Source organism: Primulina tabacum, chromosome 9 (assembly GCF_025594145.1).
Source record: "Primulina tabacum isolate GXHZ01 chromosome 9, ASM2559414v2, whole genome shotgun sequence".
In the NCBI taxonomy this organism is placed as follows: domain Eukaryota; kingdom Viridiplantae; phylum Streptophyta; class Magnoliopsida; order Lamiales; family Gesneriaceae; genus Primulina; species Primulina tabacum.
The window spans coordinates 2119833-2135149 of record NC_134558.1 but is presented as its reverse complement, the minus strand read 5'-3'; the positions used below and the strand labels follow the sequence as shown (position 1 = coordinate 2135149).

At 34.0% G+C, this 15317-nt stretch overlaps 1 protein-coding gene across 1 annotated transcript; it reads right to left on the bottom strand.

Annotated features, from left to right (window-relative positions):
* Positions 1-9957: 9957 nt before the first annotated feature.
* Positions 9958-11469, bottom strand: LOC142556842 (uncharacterized). Its single transcript, XM_075668347.1, has one exon. The coding sequence runs from the start codon at positions 11467-11469 to the stop codon at positions 9958-9960; it is 1512 nt and encodes a 503-aa protein (XP_075524462.1).
* Between the last annotated feature and the right edge of the window lie 3848 nt (positions 11470-15317).

Here is a 15317-nt window from a genome sequence, read left to right as displayed (position 1 = left end):
TATTTGAGCACACAAACAAATATAGAAAGTATTGATATTAATATAGTTGTTTCAATTTTATACTCAAAATTTTATTTTTTGTACATGATCTAAAATAATTTATTCTGCAATATCATATATATGCTCCAATTTTCAATCATTTTTAGACACAATTTCATCCAGAAAAATAATTGTGAACCCAGAGAGTGGAGAAACATTATTTGTGTGAATCAGGGACTCGGAAAAAATTTTAGTCTAACAAATACCGAACATATATTTAACTATTTTGTTGGAGATTTATAAGCAAGTCTCTCATATAAATACCTGGTTTCAATGATGATATAGTTTCAATTAAATTTGGGCTTCACTGCCATTTGGCTCATGAAATATGCATTTGTAGTACTGTCAAATAGGCCGTCCTGACTGGGTTGGGCCGGCCTATAAAAACCCGTATGTTAGGATTGGTTAGGGTTTAGAGAGGTATGAATTAACTCTTCTAATATTTTTTTCTAAACTCTGTCAAATAGTTCGACCCGTCTTGATGGTATTAAATATCAAGACCAGATTTTCTCGACTTCTTAAGAAACGGTGAGGCCACAAATTGTAAAGAAACGGTCCGATGAATCTTATGACTTATTTATTCAATTAATGCAATTTAAACAAGATAAGTAAATGCAGGAAGGAAATAACACAAGTGATGTTTATAGATGTTCGTAGACTCAAGCTCCTACATCTTCCCTTCTTCCACTTATAGAAGGATTTTACTAGAAGACTTTGGTTTTACAAAATATAATAACTCGTTTCAACTTTAAAACTTATCAACTACCTAAATTAAAACTCTTAATAACTTATTACAACGGTTGAGATACACATTTTAACAACAAATATATAGATAAGATGATGAATCATTTGACTCAAATTGTCAATAAACTTCTCAAACGATCTTGGCAAGAAACAATCGAGTAGTTTGACAGAAACCCTTGAAGATCCTTGATGATCTGAATAATTATTCTTTGGAGCGAGGGCTGATGAGCAGCAAGTAAGTATCAAAGTGATAAGTACTTCGAAGTCTTTTTAAGAATGTAAGCTTGAATCGTCTATATGATATGCTCTTCCTATCATTTTCTATATATATATTATCTTATGTATTTTTTCATTAAATGTTCGACTGTAGCTCATTAAGTGGGCATTAACGCAAAGACATTTATGTCGTCGTCCTTTCTTACTTTATCGTATATTTATTTTAATGAGCAGATAGGCATACATCAAATGTGAGAAAAAACGGCCACTGACAACATAAAGTAACTAACTCTATTCGTAGACTTTTGTGGAAAGCTTCTGATTTTTTGACATCTTATTTGTTGGGTATTGTCAGTCTACCAATGTATCCGAAAGTACGTAATGTGAGGCCCGGGGCCGAAGAGGGCGGGGGGTGATCGCCGGTGCCATGAGGTTGCACGGACAATGAGCGGCTCCTGGCAGGCTTCTAGGTGGAGGGAACATGAATGAACCGATCCCACACCGGAATGAGAGGGATTCCGAGACTGTTCAATGTAATGGACTGTACAGTTGAAGAGGGCTTAAAAAATTGACATGTACTACTCATATCACGAAGGTGCATCTTCTTTTCGGTAGCTCATCATATAAGAACTCCAAAGTTAAGCGTGCTTGACTTGGGGAAATTTTGGGATGGGTGACCCCCTGGGAAGTTTTTTAGGGTGCGTGTGAGTGAGGACATAAGCACGCTGAAAAGACTCGTCTTGGTACAGTGAGGACAGTCGTCGAATCTGGGGCGTTACACGTAAGATCTTTGTAAGGTGTGCTGACTCAACTATTTATAGATATTCTTGGATACAATGAACGGTTGAATAGTTTTGCACATTAGTCTGACTCAACTATTTATAGATATTCTTGGATACAATGAACGGTTGAGTAGTTTTCCACATACTAATGTGCAAGAGGCGGTCGAACAGATTCTACCGAAGCGGTTGAGTGCCTGTAGTACAGTGCAAAAGGTAGTTTGATCTAACACAATAAATTGTTATTTGTTATCATCAAAACTAAAGGGTCTAACATCATCTATGGTGGGTTGGCCCGCGAGCCAGCCCAACTTCTGGCGAGTTAAGAATTTCTTAACCTAACCCGACCAAATAAGGGCTGTGGGTTAGGCGGCCTAGCGCGCTTGCCACCCAAAATGTTTATATATATATATAATTTTATAAATAAAAATTTAATAATAATAAAATTATAAATAATTGATTCCACATTTTAAATATTAGCCAAAACAATTAAGGGATATACTTCTAATTTTATAGTCTTGTATTCCTTTCTATTTTATTGCAATTTTTATGTGAGACAATCCATATTATCTTTCATGCTTGGAAAATAATAAGCATTATCCCAAATCGAAATTTTAGTGAAATAAAAGACATTGAAATTCTATAAAATGTGAAGTATATCCCCTAAATTCTCAAAATTTTCATCATCAACCATTTTTACAATCAAACCAATCAAGAACCGGTTGGACTAGTCTAGAATTGGTGAACCAATTAAAAATCGGTCTGACCGATTCACCCTTTAATTTTTAAAATTTTTATTTTTTTATTTTCTTTTAAAAAAATTATTTCTTATATTTAATTTAAAATTTAAAATTATATATATATGATTATTTAGATTTTGAACTTTATTAAAAATATTATTTTAGTAATATTAGAAGTTTTTTGATTTATTTATTTTTTATAAATATAGATATAAATATATTTCATAAAATATTTTTATTATTTTTATACATATTTAAGATATTTAAAATTTAAAATTTAAAATATATTATTTAATATATTATATTATTATTTTATATGATCGTCGATTCAATCGGTTCGACCAATTGAACCGTTTTTCATAGTAAATCGGTTCGACCACCGGTCCGTTTAAGATAACTGTTACAACAATTTTTATCCTAAAGTTTTGGTAATGGAAAAAATAACATCATCAAACTGTTTCAGAAACCAACAACTAATTTGATGTATTTCAGGTTTCCGACCGCTGAGACAAAAGTCCAACCACTCCAAGTATGCTCATCTTTCAAGCTGCAGGACATCTATATTCTGACTGCCAAACATTTATTTCAGTCTGTTACCTTTTACCACCACCAGAGAGAAGTGTGCAATTCAATAAATATAATGTAGTTCCAACCGTTTAGAAAACTACCAGTTTTAGTATGGAGTAAAAGTACATTACCAACTCTCGATGTCACAAAAAGTTTCATAATTTATCCAAGAAGTCAAACCACTTTTGTTGAGTTTAGAAACTTTAAAATCTTGATTTTGATGGTAACAAAATTTTTTTATTGTGTTTCTAACATATTTAATCATGTGTGAAGTTGTTAACTCAATATTACAATTGAACTCGAATTTAGTCAAACTGAAAAGCTGGCTAACTTCGGTATTTTGGTGATATCTCACAGTTCCTTAATCCAAATGACCAGCCGTCAAGACGACGGATCAGAAAACTCAATTTGGGACAAGTCGTATTTCATATCAGTTGGGCAAAATCGGAATCCATCTATGCTAAACTGAAGCAGTTCAGTGGACCTATTGAGCTGATATGTAGCAATCAGTTGAAATGAATTTAGCCAAACTGAATTTCTGGTGAGATTCAAAATTTCGATGATATCTCTCAGCTGGATTATTCAAAAGACAATCCGCCAACTTAGTGGGTTAGAAAACTCAATTTGAGACAAGTCGTATTTCACATCAGTTGGGCAAAATAAGAATCCATCTATTCTAAACTGAAGCAGTTCAGTGGACCAGTTGCACTGATATGCAGCAATTAGTTGAGCTTGAGCAGCTGTGGTATTTTGGATATATATCTCAGCTCAGTTATTGGAATGAAATGCTTCAGTATGCATTGGAAAGATAAGACGATGACAAATCATTTTCACAAGTAAAAGTCTGTATCAGAGTTTAAGATACTGATAAATGATGATGAATCTACTGGTTCTGCACAAACTGAAATCAGCAAGGCTGATTTCAGCACACCAACTGAATCCCAAACCATCTGACCAGTTAGACATCGACCATTTTTACGCTGACACGTTAGAAATTGTCCACATGATCAGTTCGTGGTACTTGCCACGTCATCAGTTTGTGGGCCACATTATATCAGTTCAGAAACAGTCCAGAGAGCTCTTTAACAGTCATATTTTTGTGTCTAACAGTTATATCATTGTCGGGGCCTATGAATAAAACATCTTAAAGATCAACAAAGGCTTTTTGAAGGAGACTCAAAGCATGGGCAGTTAGCATGAAGAAATCTGATATTTGAGAGTACAAGCCCTTGTGTGATGATATATTTGAGATGTATATTGTAAGGATAAATTCCTCATACACAATCACTCACACATATACGAGAGAGTTGAACTTCAAAGATTAGATGAGTGGGTCTTCACACAAAGACGTAAAACAATGTGTACGTATTCTTTGTATACTATATATTAAACAATATGCTGATTGTGAGGTGTTGCCTGCAATCTTGAGTGCTGGGAGTTCTAGTTGGGTGCTGCCTTTCTGGATCGGGTTTGTACAAAGAGTTGTATGAATCAAAGTCTTCTAGTAAATCATTCTCAAACTGAAATATTTAGTATTCAAATATCATATATTAATACCAGATTTTTAAGGTTTTGTACCAAATTTTCATCTAAAAAACATGTCATTAACATCAATTTTTTTTATAAATGTTTAGGTACTCAAAAATCATATATTATTATCATATCTAAAGCATTTAGTTATGAAAAATCATACATTTGTTCCAAAATTTTCAATGTTTTGTACCAAATTTTATCCTAAAAATACATGTGGGCTCAAGAAATGCAGAAAATCTTTTTGCATTAGTCAGGAAGTGCAGAAAAAAAATCATTCTAACAGAAACTGAACATAAATTTTAATATTGTGATGTGAATCTGATACCTACCTCTGTGGCGCCCGGTTTAGGAATTCATAATTATTCCCTTACTAAGTGCCACATTTTTTTTCTTTCTTTATTGAACTTATATTTTTATTTTTATCATTATTATTATTAGAAGGATATTGTAGATAAAAATTTAAATATAATTTAAAGATTGTCTACAAATATTTACATTCTTACTTCAAATATGTACAATTATTTTACAGCGGAAGTTTAACATTCATATGTACAATTATGTTATAGCGAAATTTTAACATTCATTTATAAACAGATTATCCCAACTTTCAAATGCTCTTATTTCAGCTTCAGTTATTTTCCTCTTGTTCCAATTCGTGGGTTCCTGTGTCTGGAAATTACAATAGACGAAAAGAAACAGAGGGTTAAGTCTTTGAGAACATAGTGAGTTTAAATTAGTATATGGCTTTTAAATAACACTTCATCATAATTATGCATGAAATAATAGGCATAACAATTTAGATATTACGAATGATATGCAATGAAATAATAGATAAATGAAAATTCCATAAATTAACATTGATGGCTCTAATTGAGCACTTTTTACGAGCCGGGTGAACAATTCTCCGGACCGAAATATTCGGTGCGCGTTGTTCAGATGAACCATATACCCGGGACTTTTGACCCGTTGTTCATTGGACTCATTTCCGGGCCGAAGCCACGTTGTCCAGTGGACTCAATTTTCGGACGGAAATCCGTTGTCCATGACTCCATTCATTAATGGTGTATCAATCCATTCATAAATATGCAAGAAAATATATCAATAATTAAAATGAATTGTATATGATATCTGAACATTAAATAAATGCTATTGAAATTTCCAGGCCAAATGCCAAAGGTTTTAATAGAAAAATGAATAGTAACTTTCTCACATGTTAACTTACAGTTTAAGCTTGATTAATAATACGAGTTGCTGGAGCAAGTCCTAAAAATATATTATGAATGATATTTATATGTTAGAGTTTTTAACTAACTAGCTGATTATTTCCAGATTATTATTATTATTATTATTTTTTTGTTCAAAATTTAACCCGGTTGCTTTTACTTAAGTTTCCAAAATTCATATTAATTAGAAGGTATATCCAAACATTACGAAAGTTGGCCAAAAAGTCGGAAATATCATCAGGAACGTTCGGCCACCGGAATATCTCCGATCTGGCGGCGCGTGTGGTACACGCGCCGACGGTGCCGGCGCGTGAGTGGCCTTCCGACGGTCACGCGCGGCCGGTTTTTTTCCATCATATGTAACTTTTGAAGATCTTTAATTCTTCCGTTGAAATTTTTGTCAAATTCCTAACCGATCAACACCGGAATTAAATATCGCCGTATGGTTAACTAAGGTACTCCGGCATTCCGAAAATGTTAGTTCCGGCAATATTTTGGGACGACGGCCGGTATGTACCTCATCTATGCAACAAGAGGTACAACTTTTATATTCAAACCGACCTCTAGTTTGGTGTGTAGCTATAAGAAAAATGAGCGAAAAGTACCTAGCTTGAATACGGGATACCGTTGCCGTTTTGCGGAATGTCTTTGTTTGATTTTCTGGTTTTTGAGCGATCTTTTTACGTCACCTCCAGTGCTATATTGCTTTACGATATGAGGTGAGTAGTTGGTGATTTATTGGGATTTTTCGGAAAGGGGTATAGCTTTTTCTCTCTATTTTTTCTTCCTCTCCTCTTCCTTCTTCCTTCTCTCTCGGTTTCTTTCTTCGTTCTCTCGGTTGTTTGGTTAGTTGTGGAATGAAAAGTGTTCAGTATTTATAGCGAAATTCCGAGCTTATCCTTAATAATTTATTATTATTATTTATTTATTAAATGAAAAAATGTTATGTTTATCCAAACTTAATATTATCATATTCGTGTATCTAATTATTAAACCTAATTATCTTATATTGAATTTAATAATTATTGTAATTAATTACTTAACATATATGTTGAGTTTAATTATATTATTTTATTACATTTTATTATATTTTGGGTATTTGATTTTGGAATGGGAACCTTATAGTGCTTGATGAATTTTTAAGTGTATTGTGATGTATTTTAATGTATTTCTAGATATTTTGGACAAATAAAATTTGTACCGAAAAATAATGTGATAAATTTTTAAAAGTGAAAATAATAATATTTATACTAATAAAAATGCATTTATGCACCTTTGTTTTTTGGGTGTCACAATATCCCCTCCTTTTAAAAATCTGGTCCCCAGATTTAAGAGTTATTGGAATAAATGAGAATATTGACATCTCATATCTTTCTCTGTTTCCCACGTTGCTTCTTCAATGTTGTGGTTTTTCCATAAGACTTTTATCTACTGAATTGGTCGACCACGAAGTTCCTTTATTCTTTGGTCCAAAATCTTCACAGATTGTTCTTCAAATGTTAGATTTTCTTCCAGATCTATCTGTTGGTGGTCAACTAATTGGGCTGAGTCTACTTTGCATTTCCTTAATTGTGATACGTGGAATACGTTATGTATACCAGATATATTTTCAGGTAGAGATAGACGATAAGCCACTGTGCCTATTCGTTCTATTACTTCAAAAGGTCCAACAAATCGAGGATGCAACTTTCCTTTCTTTCCAGTACGATTGATTCCTTTTCTTGGTGATACTTTTAGTAATACAAAATCTCCGACTTCAAATTCCAAATCTTTCCGCCTTTTATCTGCATAAATCTTCTGTCGACTTTGAGCTGTTTGTATTCGTTGCCTGATAAGATGTATTTTGTCGATAGCTTCTTGTATAATGTCAGGCCTGATTGCTCGTTCTTGTCCATTCTTTGTGCCTCTCCATTCATCCATATCCCAGTTAAGAGGAGAGCGACATTTTCTTCCATATAATGCTTCATATGGCGCCATTTTTATTGAGGATTGATAACTATTGTTGTATGAAATTCAACTAGAGGCAAATGTTTTCCCCAGTTTGCCCCAGAATCCAGCACACATGCGCGAAGCATGTCTTCCAATATTTGAATGGTTCGTTCAGACTGACCATCGGTTTGCGGATGTGCTGCTGTGCTAAAATTTAATTTGGTACTAAGGCATTCCTGAAGTTTTTTCCATAATCTTGACGTAAACTTCGGATCTCTATCAGATACTATGGTAGTGGGGATACCATGTAACCGTATAATTTCCTTCTGATAAAGTTCAGCCAGTTTTTCCACCCCATATTTGTGACTTATGGGTATGAAATGTGCTGACTTGGTCAAACGATCAACGATTACCCATATGCTATTAAAACCTCCTAGGAGCTGGGGTAATCCGGTCACAAAGTCCATAGTTATTTGATCTCATTTCCATTCTGGTATAGGAAGTGGTTGCAAAAGACCTGCTGGTCTTTGATGTTCAGCCTTTATCATTTGGCAAGATAGGCATTGTGAAATGAAATCTGCAATATTTCGTTTCATTCCTTTCCACCAGAAGTGTTTTTTAATCTCTTGGTACATCTTAGATCCTCCTGGATGAATGCTTATCCGAGACTGATGTGATTTTTTCATTATTTCCTTTTTCATTGAGCTAGGCACACAAATACGGTCATGATAGCATAGTATTCCTTGTGAATTGGTGACGAAATTGGTATCAGTACGGAGTTTTGAAACTTCTTGGTCCAAATCTTGATTTTGCTTAATTCTGGCATGAAATTCAGGTTCAATTCTCAATCCAGCCAAGTGCCCACGAGAATGGATGTGTACCCATTCTCTTTCTTCTTTCATTCCCAAACAAGCCATGCTAATCTTTCTGCTTAAAGCATCAGCCACTACATTAGCTTTACCTGATTGATAAAGAATGGAACAATCGTAATCTTCCAAAATTCAATCCATCTTCTTTGCCTCATGTTCAGCTCTTTTTGAGTAAATAAATACTTCAGGCTTTTGTGGTCTGTATAAATATCAAAAGTGGAACCGTACAAGTAGTGTCTCCATTTTGCTAATGCAAACACTATTGCTCCTAATTCCAGATCATGAGTGGGATAATTTAACTCGTGATTCTTTAATTTTCTAGATGCATATGCAATAACTTTATCGTTTTGCATTAATACACATCCAAAGCCTTCTTTTGAGGCATCCGTGTAAACCACAAATCCTTCTGTCCTTTCTGGTAAAGCTAATACAAGTGCACTGGTAAGCATTTCTTTTAATTTGCAAAAACTTTTCTCACACTCATCATTCCATAAGAAAGGGTTGTCTTTGCGAGTTAGCTGTGTCAGGGGAACATCAATTTTCGCAAAATCTTTAATGAATCTTCGGTAGTATCCTGCTAAACCGAGAAAACTTCTAATTTCTGTGATGTTGATTGGTTGTTTCCAACGAGATATGACTTATATTTTTGCAGGATCTACTTCCAGTCCTTTCTTAGAGATAAAGTGGCCAAGAAATGTCACTTTTTCTAGCCAAAATTTTCACTTACTGAATTTGGCATACAATTGATGCTCTTTCAAAGTTTTGAGAATCAATCGTAGATGTTGAGCATGTTCCTCATGACTCTTGAAAATATCAAAATGTCATCTATGAATATGACAACGAATTTGTCCAAGAATGGTTGAAATATTCGATGCATTATATCCATGAAAGCTGCAGGAGCGTTGGTTAATCCGAATGGCATTACCACAAACTCATAGTGTCCATAACGGGTATTAAAAGCCGTTTTGGAGATGTCATCCTCCTTAATCCTCAATTGGTAATATCCTTGTCGCAAATCAAGTTTTGAATATACTTGAGATCCTTGTAAAACATCAAACAATTCTTCGATATGGGGGAGAGGATATTTGTTTTTGATGGTAACGTTGTTAAGTTCTCGATAATCAATGCACATCCTTAGAGTTCCATCTTTCTTTTTGACAAATAATACAGGAGCACCCCATGGCGAGGTACTAGGTCGGACGTATTTCTTGTCCATGAGCTCTTGTAATTGAAGTTTCAATTCTTTTAATTCTGAAGGTGCCATTCGGTATGGAGTTTTAGATCTGGGTTGTGCTCTAGGTATTAGATCAATGGAAAATTATACGTCTCTCTGAGGAGGTAAAGTATTGACCTCTTCAGGAAAAACCTCTGGAAATTCTTGTACAACTGAGATTTCTGAGATCTTGATTTGATCTTTTGGCTTATTTATCAAATAAGCTAGAAATCCTTGTCCGTTGTCTTTCAGTATAGCTCTAGCTTCTGCGGTTGATACTATTCCCATGGTATGGTTAGCTTTGGAAATGATGGGATGAGAAGTTTGAAGATAAACTTCTTTTGTGTAGCAATTGAGTTGGGCTTGATGTCTATATAACCAGTCCATTCCAAGAATAATATCATAGTTTTTGATATGTAATTCAATCAAATCTGCTAGATATTCTTTTTCTTGGAAGTTTAAGGGACAGTTTCTGTAAATGATGTCAGTAATCATCGTTGTCCCTAAAGGTGAGCAAATTTCGAAGTTATATGGTAGCTGCTCAAATAACAGTGGTAATTTACGTACAAAAACTTTTGAGATAAAAGAATGAGTAGCTTCTGGATCAAATAAAGTTTTTGCAGAACTGGATAATATGGTAACAGTACCTTCTACAACTGCAGTGGGGTCAACTTCCTCTTCTTTGTCTCGTAAGAGGGCATAGGCTCGAGCAGGTATCTTTGGCTTTGTTGTGGGTTGAGTCTTCTGCGTTCTTTTTGGACAATCTTGAATACGGTGTTGCTCACTTCCGCAAATAAGACATTTCCCACCTTTTCTCCAGCACTTTTCTTCTTCATGATTTGGTAATCCACAATATCCACACTTTTTATTGTTGTTTTTTGGAACTTTTCCTTTGACAGCTTCTCCTTGCCTGACTGGTTGTGTTCTCTTTTCAAATTTTCTTTTCCGGTTGTTATCTTCAAAAAGGTTGGGCTTCCTAATTTTCTTTTCTTCTTCCTCTTTTTTAAGAAGTGTCTTGATGTCTTCTTCCACTCGTAAAGCTTGATTAACAGCAGAGACATAACTGGTAACTTCTGTGGACAGTGTTGCCCAACGAATATCGAGCTTTAATCCTTGAACAATTTTTTTTCTTTTTCTTACCTCATCTTCCATGTAATGTGGTGCATAATGTATAAGACGGTGGAATTCTGCCTCATATTGAGCTACGGTCATGTCACCTTGGACTAAATCCATAAATTCACGTTCTCGGGTATTTAATATAACTTGAGTTATATATTTACCTTCGAACTCTTGCAGAAAATTTTCCCACGTTTTTGGGGTGTGGTTCTTTGTCCATTTATGTTCCACTGTACGCCACCAGTTATGAGCTGCTTCTTCAAATAAGTAAGTGGAAAAATTTACCTTTTGTTCTTCAGAATAATTAAGAATATAGAATATTTTGTTGATTTTGCTTAGCCAAGATTCTGCTTGATACGCATCTGGTTTGCCTTCAAATTTTGGCGGCTTGAATCTCAAAAATCTCTCAAGAGCTCGATCATTTGCCTCAATGTGATGTTCTTGAGCTTGATCATGAAGTCGTGGTTGATTTTGTTGACAAAACTGCACAAATTGATGCATTATTTCAAACATATTTTGTATGTTTTGTTCTTAGGGGGGATCGTGTTGAGCGTTTCTGGAATTTCCACCAGTTGCTGAGTTGTGGTCATCTTGAGGGGGAATGTCTTGTCCGATTCTGGCTTGAGTACTCTTTTGTGAAGACGTCATTCTAAACACATAAATATAAAATATGAACATATCTTGCAATGAATGTACATAGTTATGTCAGAGGGTAAACAGTCAGTTTTATTTATAAACAAGACATGTTTCAAATATTTACAATACCCAAGCAAAATACAATCAAAACAAGCAAACTGGGTCATCATGCCTACAAAAAATGATGACCATGATAATCATCAAGGTTATGGGCCCACTAGACTCTGTCATCCTGAAAAGAGATATTTCAATTATGAGGAAAACATAAAAATTAATGTATGACATTATAATAAACCTTAAGCTTCTGTCTCTAGACTCTAGGCTCTAAGAAACCTAGGTTCTAAGAAACCTAGGCTCTGATACCACCTCTGTGGCGCCCGGTTTAGGAATTCATAATTATTCCCTTACTAAGTGCCACATTTTTTTTCTTTCTTTATTGAACTTATATTTTTATTTTTATCATTATTATTATTAGAAGGATATTGTAGATAAAAATTTAAATATAATTTAAAGATTATCTACAAATATTTACATTCTTATTTCAAATATGTACAATTATTTTACAGCGGAAGTTTAACATTCATATGTACAATTATGTTATAGCGAAATTTTAACATTCATTTATAAACAGATTATCCCAACTTTCAAATGCTCTTATTTCAGCTTCAATTATTTTCCTCTTGTTCCAATTCGTGGGTTCCTGTGTCTGGAAATTACAATAGACGAAAAGAAACAGAGGGTTAAGTCTTTGAGAACATAGTGAGTTTAAATTAGTATATGGCTTTTAAATAACACTTCATCATAATTATGCATGAAATAATAGGCATAACAATTTAGATATTATGAATGATATGCAATGAAATAATAGATAAATGAAAATTCCATAAATTAACATTGATGGCTCTAATTGAGCACTTTTTACGAGCCGAGTGAACCATTCTCCGGACCGAAATATTCGGTGCGAGTTGTTCAGATGAACCATATACCCGGGACTTTTGACCCGTTGTTCATTGGACTCATTTTCCGGGCCGAAGCCACGTTGTCCAGTGGACTCAATTTTCGGACGGAAATCCGTTGTCCATGACTCCATTCATTAATGGTGTATCAATCCATTCATAAATATGCAAGAAAATATATCAATAATTAAAATGAATTGTATATGTTATTTGAACATTAAATAAATGCTATTGAAATTTCCAGGCCAAATGCCAAAGGTTTTAATAGAAGAATGAATAGTAACTTCCTCACATGTTAACTTACAGTTTAGGCTTGATTAATAATCCGAGTTGCTGGAGCAACAACTAATTTGATGTATTTCAGGTTTCCGACCTGCTGAGTCAAAAGTCCAACCACTCCAAGTACGCTCATCTTTCAAGCTGCAGGACATCTATATTCTGACTGCCAAACATTTATTTCAGTCTGTTACTTTTTACCACCACCAGAGAGAAGTGTGCAATTCAATAAATATAATGTAGTTCCAACCGTTTAGAAAACTACCAGTTTTAGTATGGAGTAAAAGTACATTACCAAGTCTCGATGTCAATAAAAGTTTCCTAATTTATCCAAGAAGTCAAACCACTTTTGTTGAGTTTAGAAACTCTAAAATCTTGATTTTGATGGTAACAAAATTTTTTTATTGTGTTTCTAACATATTTAATCATGTGTGAAGTTGTTAACTCAATATTACAATTGAACTCGAATTTAGTCAAACTGAAAAGATGGCTAACTTCGGTATTTTAGTGATATCTCACAGTTCCTTAATCCAAATGACCAGCCGTCAAGACGACGGATCAGAAAACTCAATTTGGGACAAGTCGTATTTCATATCAGTTGGGCAAAATCGGAATCCATCTATGCTAAACTGAAGCAGTTCAGTGGACCTATTGAGCTGATATGTAGCAATCAGTTGAAATGAATTTAGCCAAACTGAATTTCTGGTGAGATTCAAAATTTCGATGATATCTCTCAGCTGGATTATTCAAAAGACAATCCGCCAACTTAACGGGTTAGAAAACTCAATTTGAGACAAGTCGTATTTCACATCAGTTGGGCAAAATAAGAATCCATCTATTCTAAACTGAAGCAGTTCAGTGGACCAGTTGCACTGATATGCAGCAATTAGTTGAGCTTGAGCAGCTGTGGTATTTTGGATATATCTCTCAGCTCAGTTATTGGAATGAAATGCTTCAGTATGCATTGGAAAGATAAGACGATGACAAATCATTTTCACAAGTAAAAGTCTGTATCAGAGTTTAAGATACTGATAAATGATGATGAATCTACTGGTTCTGCACAAACTGAAATCAGCAAGGCTGATTTCAGCACACCAACTGAATCCCAAACCATCTGACCAGTTAGACATCGACCAGTTTTACGCTGACACGTTAGAAATTGTCCACATGATCAGTTCGTGGTACTTGCCACGTCATCAGTTTGTGGGCCACATTATATCAATTCAGAAACAGTCCAGAGAGCTCTTTAACGGTCATATTTTTGTGTCTAACACTTATATCATTGTCGGGGCCTATGAATAAAACATCTTGAAGATCAACAAAGGCTTTTTGAAGGAGACTCAAAGCATGGGCAGTTAGCATGAAGAAATCTGATATTTGAGAGTACAAGCCCTTGTGTGATGATATATTTGAGATGTATATTGTAAGGATAAATTCCTCATACACAATCACTCACACATATACGAGAGAGTTGAACTTCAAAGATTAGATGAGTGGGTCTTCACACAAAGACGTAAAACAATGTGTACGTATTCTTTGTATACTATATATTAAACAATATGCTGATTGTGAGGTGTTGCCTGCAATCTTGAGTGCTGGGAGTTCTAGTTGGGTGCTGCCTTTCTGGATCGGGTTTGTACAAAGAGTTGTATGAATCAAAGTCTTCTAGTAAATCATTCTCAAACTGAAATATTTAGTATTCAAATATCATATATTAATACCAGATTTTTAAGGTTTTGTACCAAATTTTCATCTAAAAAACATGTCATTAACATCAATTTTTTTATAAATATTTAGGTACTCAAAAATCATATATTATTATCATATCTAAAGCATTTAGTTATGAAAAATCATACATTTGTTCCAAAATTTTCAATGTTTTGTACCAAATTTTATCCTAAAAATACATGTGGGCTCAAGAAATGCAGAAAATCTTTTTGCATTAGTCAGGAAGTGCAGAAAAAAAATCATTCTAACAGAAACTGAACATAAATTTTAATATTGTGATGTGAATCTGATACCTACCTCTGTGGCGTCCGGTTTAGGAATTCATAATTATTCCCTTACTAAGTGCCACATTTTTTTTCTTTCTTTATTGAACTTATATTTTTATTTTTATCATTATTATTATTAGAAGGATATTGTAGATAAAAATTTAAATATAATTTAAAGATTATCTACAAATATTTACATTCTTATTTCAAATATGTACAATTATTTTACAGCGGAAGTTTAACATTCATATGTACAATTATGTTATAGCGAAATTTTAACATTCATTTATAAACAGATTATCCCAACTTTCAAATGCTCTTATTTCAGCTTCAGTTATTTTCCTCTTGTTCCAATTCGTGGGTTCCTGTGTCTGGAAATTACAATAGACGAAAAGAAACAGAGGGTTAAGTCTTTGAGAACATAGTGAGTTTAAATTAGTATATGGCTTTTAAATAACACTTCATCATAATTATGCATGAAATAATA